Here is a 13,020-nt window from a genome sequence, read left to right on the forward strand (position 1 = left end):
GCTGTCCCCTCAAATAGTGCACTATTTGAGGGTATAGGGGGCGATTTCGGATACAGTCCTTGGCTGTGTTCAAATTCAGGGTCTGCATCCTTCGGAGTACTCATTTGAAGGATGTTACGTCACAGCGCCGCGACGAAGGCTGTCCAAATTCGTAGGATCCTTCAAATGCGGCCCACAAATACGTCCTCCTTTTCCCCGAATTGGAAGGATGGGTGTGGTGGATCCTTTCCCGTCCTACCTATCCCATAATTCTTTTCGGCAGAGCGTAATGGCGGACGAAGCGAGCGGTAGCGGAGTGGGAGAGGAGTTTCTCTGACAAAACAAGCTAAAGTTTATGCTTCGGCTCAATGAATTTGTAGGAGAAATTAGTAGAATACTTAAAAACAAATAAAAATAGGCTATAATGGCTTACCTGGATGTGACTGTCTTGTAGTCTGATATAAAAAACTCTCCGACAACGAGCAAAGAAAGTATTTAATTTATTTAAATGCTTTATTTCTTCCAAAAGAATTCAAATGAGGAGAATTTGGCCGTTTCTCAATATGCGTACTTGTCTGTACTTGTGTTCTTGTGGACTTGTGAAACGTCATCAGTCGCTGCCCAAGTACTGTTCCAATTCAAAGTTCACATCTAGCCAAGTCCAGTTCAAATCCCCGGATGTGTTCTTGATCCGCCCCTTTTATCGAGGATGCATCGAGAGGTGACTTGTGCGGACTTGATACGGGCCATAACCCAGAATTCAGTTCGTCCTCCCGTCCTCGAGAGTTCGTTCTTCTGAGTCGAACTTGGCAAGTCCAAACTCGAAAGGACGGAAGTCCAGACTCTGCGAACTTGGTATTGAGAAACGGCCTAACTCTTTGTTTGTCCATTTTCCCGCTTCTTGCTTGGCGCTGTCACGGTTGCTAGGCGACAGGATATGAGCAACGGGTAAGGGAGGGAACTGAAAGAAGGGTAGGCTGTCCAAATTCACAAACACCGACTTCCGGGTTTTGCGGACGTCTGAGGATCCCTCCTCCTTCAACCGGGTAGGAAGGATCCTAAGGAGGATGCAGACCCTGAATTTGGACACAGCCCTTGATTATCTGGACCAGGTGTGTTTGATTAGGGTTGGAGCTAAACCGTGCAGCGCTGTGGCCCTCCACGAATTGAGTTTGAGACCAATGATTTAAAGGAATAGTTCACCCAAAAATGAAAATTTGCTGAAAATGTACTCCCTCAGGCCATCCAAGATGTAGAGTTTGTTACTTCATGAAAACAAATTTGTAGAAATTGAGCATTATGAGTCCATAATCCATAATAACACTTTCTCCAATGGAAAAGTCCATCACCTTTTGTCCTCTCACAACCAAATCCACTAACATATTTGTAACTTGTTTGGAATGTTTTCACTTGAAAAGGGTCTTTGATCTGTGCACATTTCTGTCCTGATTCAGATAAGATGACATTTTCACTCTAGCAATTTTAAGTATAGAGGACTTGTATATTAGTTGAAAACAGTGGTTTGAAGTAAAACAAAAGTCTTAATGCTGGATTTGTTTCTTACAAACATGCAGCTTTTTGCTTCATAAGACATTAATTGATGGACTGGAGTTTGTAAAGCTGTTTGGACTCTCATTCTGATGGCACCCATTCACTGCAGAGGATCCATTGGTGGTCAAGTAATGTAATGCTCAATTTCTTATAATCTGTTGCGATGAAAAAACAAACTCATCTATCTGGTATGGCCTGAGGGTGAGTGCATTTTCAAATTTTCTATTTTTTAGGAACAAAGCAAGTACTGTAAGTAAATCATTGAATCACTCACTTAAGTGACTTGTTCAAATGACATGAACAATATTATTGTAAATACTGTTTACGAGCAAGCCCAAGATATCATATAAATGACAATTTAATTGACAAATTAAAAACACTGTTTGATAAGAGGGATAAAAAGGATAAGAGGAGCCCAGAGGAGTGCTAATAGAGAGCATTACTGAGAATTTTTTCCAAAGGAACTATTCCAAAGACAATATGGCAAAACTGCTTCATGTTTGGTATGTTCTGGGAGCCATAAGTACACACGGCTCCACAGAAGCAGGGCTTAGTGGATAGAACAGGACAAACTTCAAGGTAAGATATGCAGTTATTAGTGCATGAGGCATTTATGAGTCTGTGCATCTCATGAGCCCAAATTCATTTAGTGGCTATCAGTGCTCACACACTGTTGCCAAAAAGGAGCTTCTGTGTAACAGCGATAAAGCAAAGAAATCCACCATAGACTTCAGGCATGGAATAAGAGAAGAGATAAAAAATATTATATGAATGAGTGTGTGTGTGTGTGTGTTTGGGAACAGGGCTGGGGATAGCAACTGTTCTGATTTTCATAACTATTTTATGGTAGCTTCATGTCATTTTTATGTTTTTCATTTGTTTCAGGAACTACTTTGAAAATACAGATTTTGTGTTATTCAGTTGACATAATGTAATTTGAATTTAAAGCATTGTTTATGTTTTCAGTACATTTTCAATATATAGCCCAGTGTAGTTTTAAGTGTTTCCATTTTTTGTGAATTTAATGAGTTATGAATAAATTAATCATACTTTTGAGGATTAATAATTATACTGACACAAGATAAAGATTTAGTTTCATATCAGTCTTCAACAAAAATTTTACATACATTTTTAGACTCACACTAATATAGGAGTCAATTTGTTGACATCACATGAATATATGATACATTTCCAATATCTTTTTTTTATATAAAATGTATATCTTATTTTTTTAGATATAGTATACGTTTCATAATATTAATATGTTAAAGATATTAATAGCACTTGCACACAGTGCTCATTTTGATTGAAACAAGAATGTTTTGTGAAGAATGAGCAACGAAATATAAAAGGAACAAAACAAAAGGTAAACAGCTTCAGTGAAGCTTCATTCATCCACGCCAGTAGGTGGCAGTACAAAGACCAAGACCACTGGGATGAAGAAAAGCCTGCAAAACATAACAAGCAAAATTAATTGTTCACAGTAACATTTAGAAATTTTGAAAATGAATATGCATTCCATGCCGACTTTTATGTTTGGCTAAAGTTTATCCATCCTACATCATTTGCAAGTGTATAGTCATAATGGTACATCGTAGCAGACAGTCAAAACACACAAGGGACGACTTCTGTGCTCGCACTCTTTTAAATATTGCAATTAAGGACCACTGCCTGGAGAAAGATCAAGAGAAAGAGAGAGAGCGTAAGAGAGGGAGAGATAGTCCTGATGAGTGCTCTAGCGAAACTGTGTGCCAGTCATTAGCAAAGCATTCTCCCAGTGGGTTTTTATCGATTTACCATGACTAATGGATGGTGGGGGGGAGAAATCACTTTAAATTAAAATTAGGATTGGTAATACATGCAAATTCAAATAATGCTTTGCACCCAGTGAAGATAAAATGTGTGAAATGTGCATGTTTTCCTCGTACTTGTACAACCAACTGTCTCCTGTTTTCCTTATACAGCCTAAAATCAGCTCAGATACACAGCCGAGGATTGGATGGCCCCTTAAACTGCGATTTTGTTGGAAATTTCCTGTCTGTTGAAAGTATAAAAAATCTCTTTGCTGAGAAATCTCTTATCTGTCCTAAGGACTTGCTATTTGTCTAGTTCTTTTCTGAGGCCGGAGCTGTTTGGTGCATCTCCAGCAAGGGTGGGGTTCATTGTGGAGGGTACTGCGGTATATCATGCGCTGATGAGATTTCATTTGTCACTTCAGTTAAAGTATAGATTCTCTGACAAGCGTTATTTCTCATGGAGTCATTACAGTCTCATAAATATAGGACATAAATATCTCTTGAAATACTATCAGCTTGCTGGATGAAAAAAATAAACGGACAGTTTTTGCAGCAATAACATCCAAAGATATAAGCAAATCAGATTTTTTTTTCAGTCCAAAATATTCACTGTTCTGAAGCCTAACCTCTTTGAATTAATCACAAAAGATTGGGTGCAGCATGCAAATGAGAAAATTAATTATGCAAAACACATGGTAAGCAAGTCTCTCCCTCAACGAAGACGGCAGGGCTTATTTAAATATTTGAAAAAGATTTTTGCCCAGAGTCCTTGTTTGCCGTGAGAAAAGCTACATGTTGTAGAAGAAACAACATTTATTGCAAATTTTTACTGAATAAACCCTTTTGGCTATTGAAGCAGTAGCTACATTCTCTTGATCTTGATGAGTCAAAGGACAGCACAGGTTCAAAGGACAGCACATCCACTTGTTTCGGTTTATCAAAGTGGTGCTAAATTGCTCTGTATCCGTGTTCTCTGCTGAGTAAATAATGTGTTATACAGGCTCATTATAAGCAGATTAGATCTATTAGTTACCGCTGTGCTGCTCTCAAATCAGCTGCCCATAGGAGAGCAGGAAATCATTTTAAACTTCAATAAGTTACAAGCAGTGGCAAGCCTCTCCATAATCCACACTGCCCCAGGCAGCAATAAGACTGGATGCAATTATGCAGACAAAATTCAACACAAACAAAAGAAACAGAAATTAGCCTTAAATAAAACAAAAAAAGGGGAGAGAGGAGAAGAGAAAACAAGTTGGTCTCTTGCTGTCTCCCTCTCGCTTTTTCTTTCATTGTGAAATTTCACATTGTGCATTTCAAAGCATTGTGTAAAGATTGCGCGGTACAAACATGTGCGATTGTTAAGGTAAATTAGCCTTCTCCCTGAGATGCTGTACGTGATTTATTCATGGGTTGCGTGCAGGCAACAAACGTACGACACATTTTTTAATTTTGCATCAGCCCTTATAAAAGCTTTGAACAGAAAATGTGAATTTTGTGAAGGTAAACTCGATGGCATAAAAATAGAGATGTGACATTTATTAAATTCCTTTTTACCTCTGTCCCTCAGTGTGATCTGCTAAACTATGCACACAGCTTATGACTTTGTATACTGCTTGAGGGATTAAATAGATTATTTATTCTTAAGTATTCATATTTGTCTGTAATATAAGCCTCTATTAAAAATGCAGATATCATACAGGACAACTGAAATGACCATGTTTTGATGATGTTTTTGACTGATAAACCAAACATGACTGGAATAAAAAAGCCTTATGCTTTCTAATAATTTAACTGTGGTAATTTAAATAAGGAAAAGTATGCAGAGAATATGGTGCATGCAGTTTGATTTATTATGCATTTTTATCTCATTTAAGCCTATACAAATTATAAAGCATTTTTAAATAAAACTTACATTTACATTATAGGCTAATTAAATACATTGTGTACAGATATATTATATGAACAGATATGCAAGATATTTTTATTTTATGTGTGTATGTGCATTTGACATCTTGGTTTTAAAGGTTTGGTTTGTGGGCCCGCCCAACTAATGACGTATTCGGAGTTTCTTTGAAGGGAGTAACTCGTGATTGGCTGAATCACGCATCCATTTGAAATCCACAAAGCTGAACCAGGAACTACGGAGAGATTCTTCCCTTATTTTAAGTGGTAAGTCTGTGTCCTCACACATAACGCTCTCGTTTTACACAGCTATCAATTTTGCCTTGCATTTAGATATCTGTTACTGGACAGGAAAACTAATAATAATCATTTTTTTGGGATTTGTAGCGCTTTACTGTTTTCTAAAGAATCCAAACAGTCGTGTTTAATTTAGCGCCCGCCCCCCGCACAGTCTGTGATTGGTCGAGCCTCTCGGTTTCTGTGCTGTGGTTGGATAATTCCACAGACTGTCTTAACTACAGGTCATACTGCAGGAACTGGATGATACGTTGTCAGGATAGAAACTGTAAACAGTGCAATTCCATTACGTGGCATTTAGATGAATCGTAGGTCAACTATACGCTTATTGTTCTGTCTTATAAATTATATTTTATTAGTTTTTATTTTAAAGAATCGACCTTGTTATTCATTTGATAAGTGCATGTTTTGTGTTTAAACTGATTGATTTTATTGCATGTGTGCCAATAAGCCTTGTGCATGCCTTGCATCAATGAAACTAATGCACATCCCAATTCCAGATTCTGTTATATAATTTTAATTTATATCAAATATGTCATAATTTAGCTCCTAGCTGCACTTATGGCAACCTTTTGTATTGAACACTTGATTACTAAAATGCATAATGCTGTCTTTATTTAATTCATTTTTGAAAGAAACTCCTGCGGTGCTTATTTTAATCTTAAATCTCTTTCAAATGGAAACTTTTGTAGTTTAGCTTCTGAAAAAGGATTCTGGTCTCATTTTGAGTCTTCAAAGCCTTGGTATACGTAGCCCTTGGCAATCTCCCTCTATTTGTGGATCGACCACAGCTCACCCAATGCATATTGTCTGCAATTTGGACACCGTTATATTTGAAAAAATGTTATGCGTATTAGATTATGCAAGGTTTATGTCTTTTTTAGATATTATGTGAAGATATCATTCATGTCACTATTTAGTGTTTTGTCTCTGTTGAGTGGCCAGGTTAAGCATTTCATGTCTAGCGCGGTGGGGAATTTTTTTAATTGAAGTTGGAGTTGTTGAGATCGGTAACCACTCTGTGACCCTACGATCTCTTGACCGCTGGTTGAATCATCATCGTTTTACAAAGCCTAAGGGTATATGGGTAGAAATAAGACACAAGTTTTTCAAATATGGCCATGTTTGCCACTTAACAGGCCTTGTCAACTTCCTTTAGTGGTCACACTCATTACAAAGGAAGTGTTTGGTCATTGTAGGTCATGCCCCTGGGCTTGACTCAAACCATGTTGTGTAAACACAGTAATGGCCCTCTTCCTCTGATATCTTTGGAAAAGTAGTCCATTCCTTTTCTCCTACTTTGTTGTTGAATGTGGAGCCCTTGTAATTACATCAACTTCAAGTAAAGATTAAAGACATCAAAAGTAGGATGCTGAGACGACCCTTGAACTCATCTTACATAGGCAGCCAAAGGGGAGGTTTCAGCTCACACAGTTGTGCCTCAAGAGAGGATGAAAACAGCCTCGTAATTCTCTGTTTTCACGCATCTCTGCACTTCCTCCAGCTCTTCTCTGTTTTCCATGCTAATCAGTCTAGGCTATTAGCACAGAGCCTGTACCTTTCCTCAGGAGATCTCTGGCTTATGAGCAAAAATGGATCAGGTCGAAGGTCTACGGCTCGATTTCTCTGGGAGAGAATAGGTCAGAGAGGTTTAAACATCATCAGAAACATAGACTTGCCCTTTGGCTCATGCACCATTTTTTCTAAGTCTTTAACAGAAGGAGCAGTATTGATTGCAAATAGTATTGTGAGGAGCGCAGAATCTTGATAAAGGTCTCCCTGACCACCTCACAATAAAAACAGCTTATGAGGCTGTAAGTATGGCTAATGCTTTAACACACTTTACCCATTACCAATGTCAAAATTCCTTGCCTTCCAAACTAACCATTATAATATACATCACGAGATAAGGTGCTTTTTTTCTCCTCTGGTCTTTTCACTTCAGTCGCTATGGAAATCAATCTGAGATCTCTATCAGGAAAGTCAGAGTAGTGTAAAATGAGATGGAGTGTATGCTTCCTTAATATAAATGGACAATCTTTGCAGTGTTAAACTCCACTTTCCATATGTATATAACAAAACTACCTCAATATTTGATAATATTTGCAGAACTTTTGACTACTAACTCAGGGTCATGTTGTCTGTCCAGAAAACCAAACTTAAAACAGGAAATCATATGAAGGTCTTCTTTCTTGCTTTCCTTTATGACTGTTAATATTCAATCATTATTTTTAAAAAGTCAGTGGTGCAACCCCATAAAAACAGAATGATAGTTATAAATTAATAATATTTGTAAAAACAAAAAAGTATGTATATCTTGAAAAAGATTTATCTATTCTTGAATATGGTAGAAACATTTTTCAAAAAAGCATGTGAAACCAACATGAATACAAAGAACCAATTAGAACCTTTCTTAGACCTTTACACATGTGCTCCAAACAGGATTTTAAAAATATTTTTGCTTTTCTTTATCATAGACAGGCTTCTATGTCACTGACCCAAAGTCTGAATCATTTTTATGACTCATTAACTCTATGTAAGACAATTAGGTATTCTGAAAATCATTTTCTATCCTCATTTGATTAATTCAGAATGCATATTTTTGGCCGGAGGTATTCAGCATAGTGCAATTTAACACAAATTCACTTGTGTAAGGGCATGAGAAGACTTTCAAATAGACTGTCTCTCGAATCGACCTTCACATGATTGAATTCCTTGAAGTCAGTTGCCACTTCTGGGGATGTGCCTTAGATCAAATTCCTCTTTCTAGCTTCAAGATGCTTTCTGTCTTACACAATCGCCCATGACTTTTGCAGTAATTTAGGATGTGATGTCCTGAAAGTGTAGTGCAAGGCTGTGGTTCACAACTGGTGGGTCACAACCTGAAATAAAAAAGGGAACTAGAGGGAATGAACTGCTAAATGTGGTTTAGTGGCATTTTCTCATCCTCAAATCCATGAGAAAAAAGTTGCAAAATTGTCAGTATTTCTCAAAGTCATCATCATTGAGTCACATTGCCATTCAATGTAAAATCTGGGCCTTGAAGCAAAACCATTTGAGAACCATTTTTCTTGGTGTTTTGTAGATGAGCAGTGTTTACCCATTAAGTGAGCTTTGGTAGTATTCCCATTCATGTGCATTTAGTATTTTGAGCCATACCCATTGCATATTTTTACTTGAGGACTGCAGTAGTATTTTTCATTTGATTCTTGTAAGCAAACAGACACAGAGCTCTCACTGTTTTTACTTACTCTTTCCTCATACTTGGTTTATTTTTCATTCTGTTTCTCTCTCAGGTGAATGAAGGATGGGGAAAAAGGATGCAAGTTCTGTCAAGTTGCCGGTCGATCAGCACCGTAAACAGATCGGTGAGAACCTCTGTGCTTTCCAGTAGGCTTTATTTTTTAATATGGATGTTAGTAACCTTCATCAAATATTCATCTGGTGTTTTATTAAAGAGAGTCTGAAATGTTGCTTTTTCTCCTTCATTTCAGCCACTGTGATTATATGGCTTATAAATTTTATGCATGAACAGACTTGATGATCAGAATGCTCAGCTGGGAACAGACCAGCATTACTAAGAAAAACCCCGAAATAAACAGCCGCATAAATTGTACAGTCTTCATGTTTAGCTTCTATAGTCTCCATTTTTCTCTGACTTGTGCTTTCTGTTGTAACACAGCTTTAGAGGAAACAATCATTAGTTTTGCCTCCTCTTTCTTAACCAAGGTACTGTACGGCCTATCAATCATAGTAGTACCGGTTAGCATGCTAGCTGTGATAGCGGAAGGAACGTGGGGTTTGTTTTATAACTTAGACAATGTCAGTATAGATGCTAGGGGCTATGAGGAGAAACAGCACTGTAAATATCTAGCAAAGCTGTTTAAATTACATTTCTCCAATAGCAAATCCAGTTCATTTGGTAAAAGACCAAAGTTTAAGGTGTGAGTTTGGTTGGTTGTGCATGTTACACATTCCCTGATAGAGCAACACTGATAATGTTGAAAGAAATGGTAGTTTATTCTGATTTACATGCAGTACTGTGAAAAAGTATTAAGTATTGAGTCAGTAGATTTTTATAAATTAATACTTTTATTTATCAAGGAAATGTTAAATTGATTAAAAGGTGACAGTAAAGACAATATATATTTCAAATAAATGCTTTCTGTTCATCAAAAAAAAAATGGCATCCTGAAAAAATGTATCACAGTTTCCACAAAATGATTTAGCAGCGCAACTTTTTTTTTTTCATTGAAAGTGATAATAGTTTCTCAAGCAGCAAGTTGGCTTATTAGAATGATTTCTACAGCATTATGTGACATTGAAGACTGGAGTAATTATACTGAATATTCAGCTTTGATATCACAGGAAAAAAATATATAAATATATTATTTGGTTCTATAGTCAAAAAATTATCCATTATGTATTGTCACTAGTGATTTATGAAGCACTGTTCATACAGACGTCACTTTCAACCAAGCATTTTTTTTTGTTGGTTTTGTGACCAACTGAAACCCGTAGCAAAATCTGTGTGGCGAAATCTTTCGCAATCATGCAAAATTCCTGATTTTGTGGATTCCTTTTGAAATGACGAGTTGAAAAACCCCTGGAAAAAAATGTGCTGTTAGTCCAATTGTACCCTCCATTGTACATCTGGAAGTTCTACATTTTCATTGGAGGGATGAGATATGGAGACATAGTTCTATAATGGCACTAAAGCTATGTCTTTTTTCCATTGGCACATCCCTGATGTAATTTGCAACACAGTGCACGCCATTATCATCTCCCTGCAGAAAGAACCTGTCTCATACACATGATTTTATGTGAGTTCATATCGCACCCTTTAGTAGGACTATTAAGCTTGCGTTGCTCCGTCACCTTGTCTTATTGTGCCTGTACTGCATGACTGTGCTGGCAACATAACAAGCTGAACTCCTCCTGGAGCCTGCGAATCTCAGACATATCCCATTTTGTTTTCTTTCTTTTGCGTCTCATCAATTCAAAGTCGTAACAGCAGGTTGTGGACAATTGAGTTCCCCCCGGTCCTCCCTCTCTTTCCCTCAGTTTGCTTTGAAAAGAAGTCTATATCAGCCTATTTCAGAGAATCGCTGTTTAACAAAAAAAGCGCCCAAAATAGCGTAAAGCAACACAAAGGGAGAATACACATCGTAATTTGAGATTGTAATGGGAAGGTAATTTTTATCCTGACAGGTCTTGCTTTCTCCCTTTTTTTTAAGGAGAGAAAGCTTTTGTGATGTCAAGTACTTTGTAGAGCTGCTGTAGACACATTGATTTTAAATACTGTTATTAAGCTGCATAATGGTTTCAGAGAGCTGTCAACCACCAAAAAGGTTCCTCAGGTCTGGTGGTCATCCCCCTTGAGTCAAGATCATTCACACCAACAATCCTCTCTGTCTTTGTCCAGCAATTATTCGCATGACCAAACACTCAGACACATCCCTGCCTATTAAGTCTCTCTGTTTGTGATCATTTTTGTGTGAATGTGCACTCAGCTGATCTGTATATGTTACTAATATTTCTGATATGAGGGCTGAATGGAGCTTGCATGTTACAGATCTTCTCAGATTTCAAAACCGTGGTCTGACCCGGTTGCCCAATGGCAGAACTCTCACCTGTGCATCACGGTCATGTCACAGTGTTTTATTGTGCAAAGGTTGCACTCCCTCCCTCTGTGTACAGACAAAAACTCTCTATTTTGTGTTGAATGAGTCAATTTGTTTACAAAGACAAAGTTCTTTATTTTTGACCTCCTGTGCACTCCCAGTACATGTGCAATCTGTCAGTGCTGGATTCAAATTGGCAACATAAAGGCCTGTTCACACTAAATCCAAAGTGTTTGGCATGAAAATATTGTGGTAACACTTCAGTACAGGGACCAATTCTCACTATTAACTAGGTGCTTATTAGCATGCCTATTATTAGCATATTAGCTGTTTATTTATATTTATAAAGCACATATTTTGCATGGTTTAGTTTTTGTAGTTTATATGTTTGTTTACTTTTAACTTTTTGTGTCATTTATAATTTTTTATTTATTTTATAGTATGAAATTTATTTATTAGCTATTTTTGCTAACTTTTTACACTGATGTTTACACACATATATTTTGAGAAACAAAAGGCCCTCATGAAACACAACACATTTATGTATAAAATGCTCATAATTCACTCATATTTTGTGCCAATTAATTAAATGCTGATTTGAACAGTTTACACAGGAACTCATTCTTTCTTTGTGTATTATGAATAAGGCCGTACGTGAAGAAGTTTATAGAGGTGCATAGTTACCAAAAAAATGTTTTCTTTTTCTTTTTCTTTGTTTGTTGCCAGAGTTGGGCAGTAGGTTTATCAAAATTTTCTTGCAATCCTATAACAGGAATAATTGCAGAGAGCTTTTCTCCACTCTGTAAAGAGCTTGTTTTCTCTCATAATGAAATGTAATTTGTGAATTAGCCAGATCATGTTAGAAAAGCGCTGGGCTGATGGGAAGGGAATCTGTTTGTGGATGAGGAGTCATGGGTTTTGAAATGAAATCAGCTGCAGCAGCTTTGAAAGGCACCTTTGACCCTGTGGGTTGAGTCTTGTCACTTCCCTGTCAACATCTGACAGCACAATGTGTACGGAGGGGTCATACCGCTCAAGTACACAGGAAACGATGGCATGTTATATTAGAGAGGCTCCACTCCTCTTTTGGTAAATAAGTAGGGGGAGATATTGCTCTGCGGTGATGCAGTTGAATGGTGATTAATGAGCGAAGGTGCGTTCAAAGCCCGCCTCTGGATTGCTGGCCAATGTGAGCGCAACCACGGTGAGACGGCAAAGCCAAGAAGGCCATGGAGTCGTCATCATCAGCGAGTGCTCACACAGAGAGAAACGCCTCATTGAACTCGATGGCGTGTGATTCAGTGTACTGGCAGGGCCACAAAGTATCGCTATATAAACAATTTATTTCAAACTCTTGATATAATTACAATTAACTATTCATTTGGAACAGATGGCTGAGGCTGTTTGTTGTGGGTATTTACACCACAACAGGAAGTTTCAAGAAAAATAAGACACACACCTAATCTGTCCCAGTTGGCTTGAAACAAAACGAGTTTTGCTTTCCACACCATGTAAAATCTCCGCAGGTGCGAGCATAAACTCCTGTAGACGCTAATAGAGGAAGAGAGACCGAAAGACAGTCATAATATGTTGTAGGAGTGTTTGAAAACTGAAAATATATTTTTAGTCTGCTTGCTGACTGAGTTGGAATTTTTTTTACACTGAACAAAATTATAAACTCAAAGATCTAAGACTTTTTCTATGTACAAAAAAGGCCTATTTCTCTCACATATTGTTCACAAATCTGTCTAAATCTGTGTTAGTGAGCACTTCTCCTTTGCCGAGATAATCAATCCACCTCACAGGTGTGGCATATCAAGATACTGATTAGACAGCATGATTATTGCACAGGTGTGCCTTAGGCTGGCCAC

At 37.5% G+C, this 13,020-nt stretch overlaps 1 protein-coding gene across 3 annotated transcripts in view; it reads left to right on the plus strand.

Annotated features, from left to right (window-relative positions):
- Positions 1–13,020, plus strand: part of triqk (triple QxxK/R motif containing) — a 157,654-nt gene that overhangs the window by 131,474 nt on the left and 13,160 nt on the right. For 2 of the 3 annotated variants that reach the window (XM_079442182.1, XM_079442183.1), the window contains 2 exons: positions 5,351–5,495; positions 8,822–8,893. In XM_079442182.1, the coding sequence (XP_079298308.1) occupies positions 8,833–8,893 (61 nt within the window). In that variant the 5' untranslated portion in view covers positions 5,351–5,495; positions 8,822–8,832. Of the gene's footprint in view, positions 1–5,350; positions 5,496–5,731; positions 5,834–8,821; positions 8,894–13,020 lie in introns of those variants that run through there. The other variant, XM_079442184.1, reaches the window with a different exon arrangement.

This window comes from Barbus barbus (assembly GCF_936440315.1).
Source record: "Barbus barbus genome assembly, chromosome: 19".
NCBI classification, from domain to species: Eukaryota; Metazoa; Chordata; class Actinopteri; order Cypriniformes; family Cyprinidae; genus Barbus; species Barbus barbus.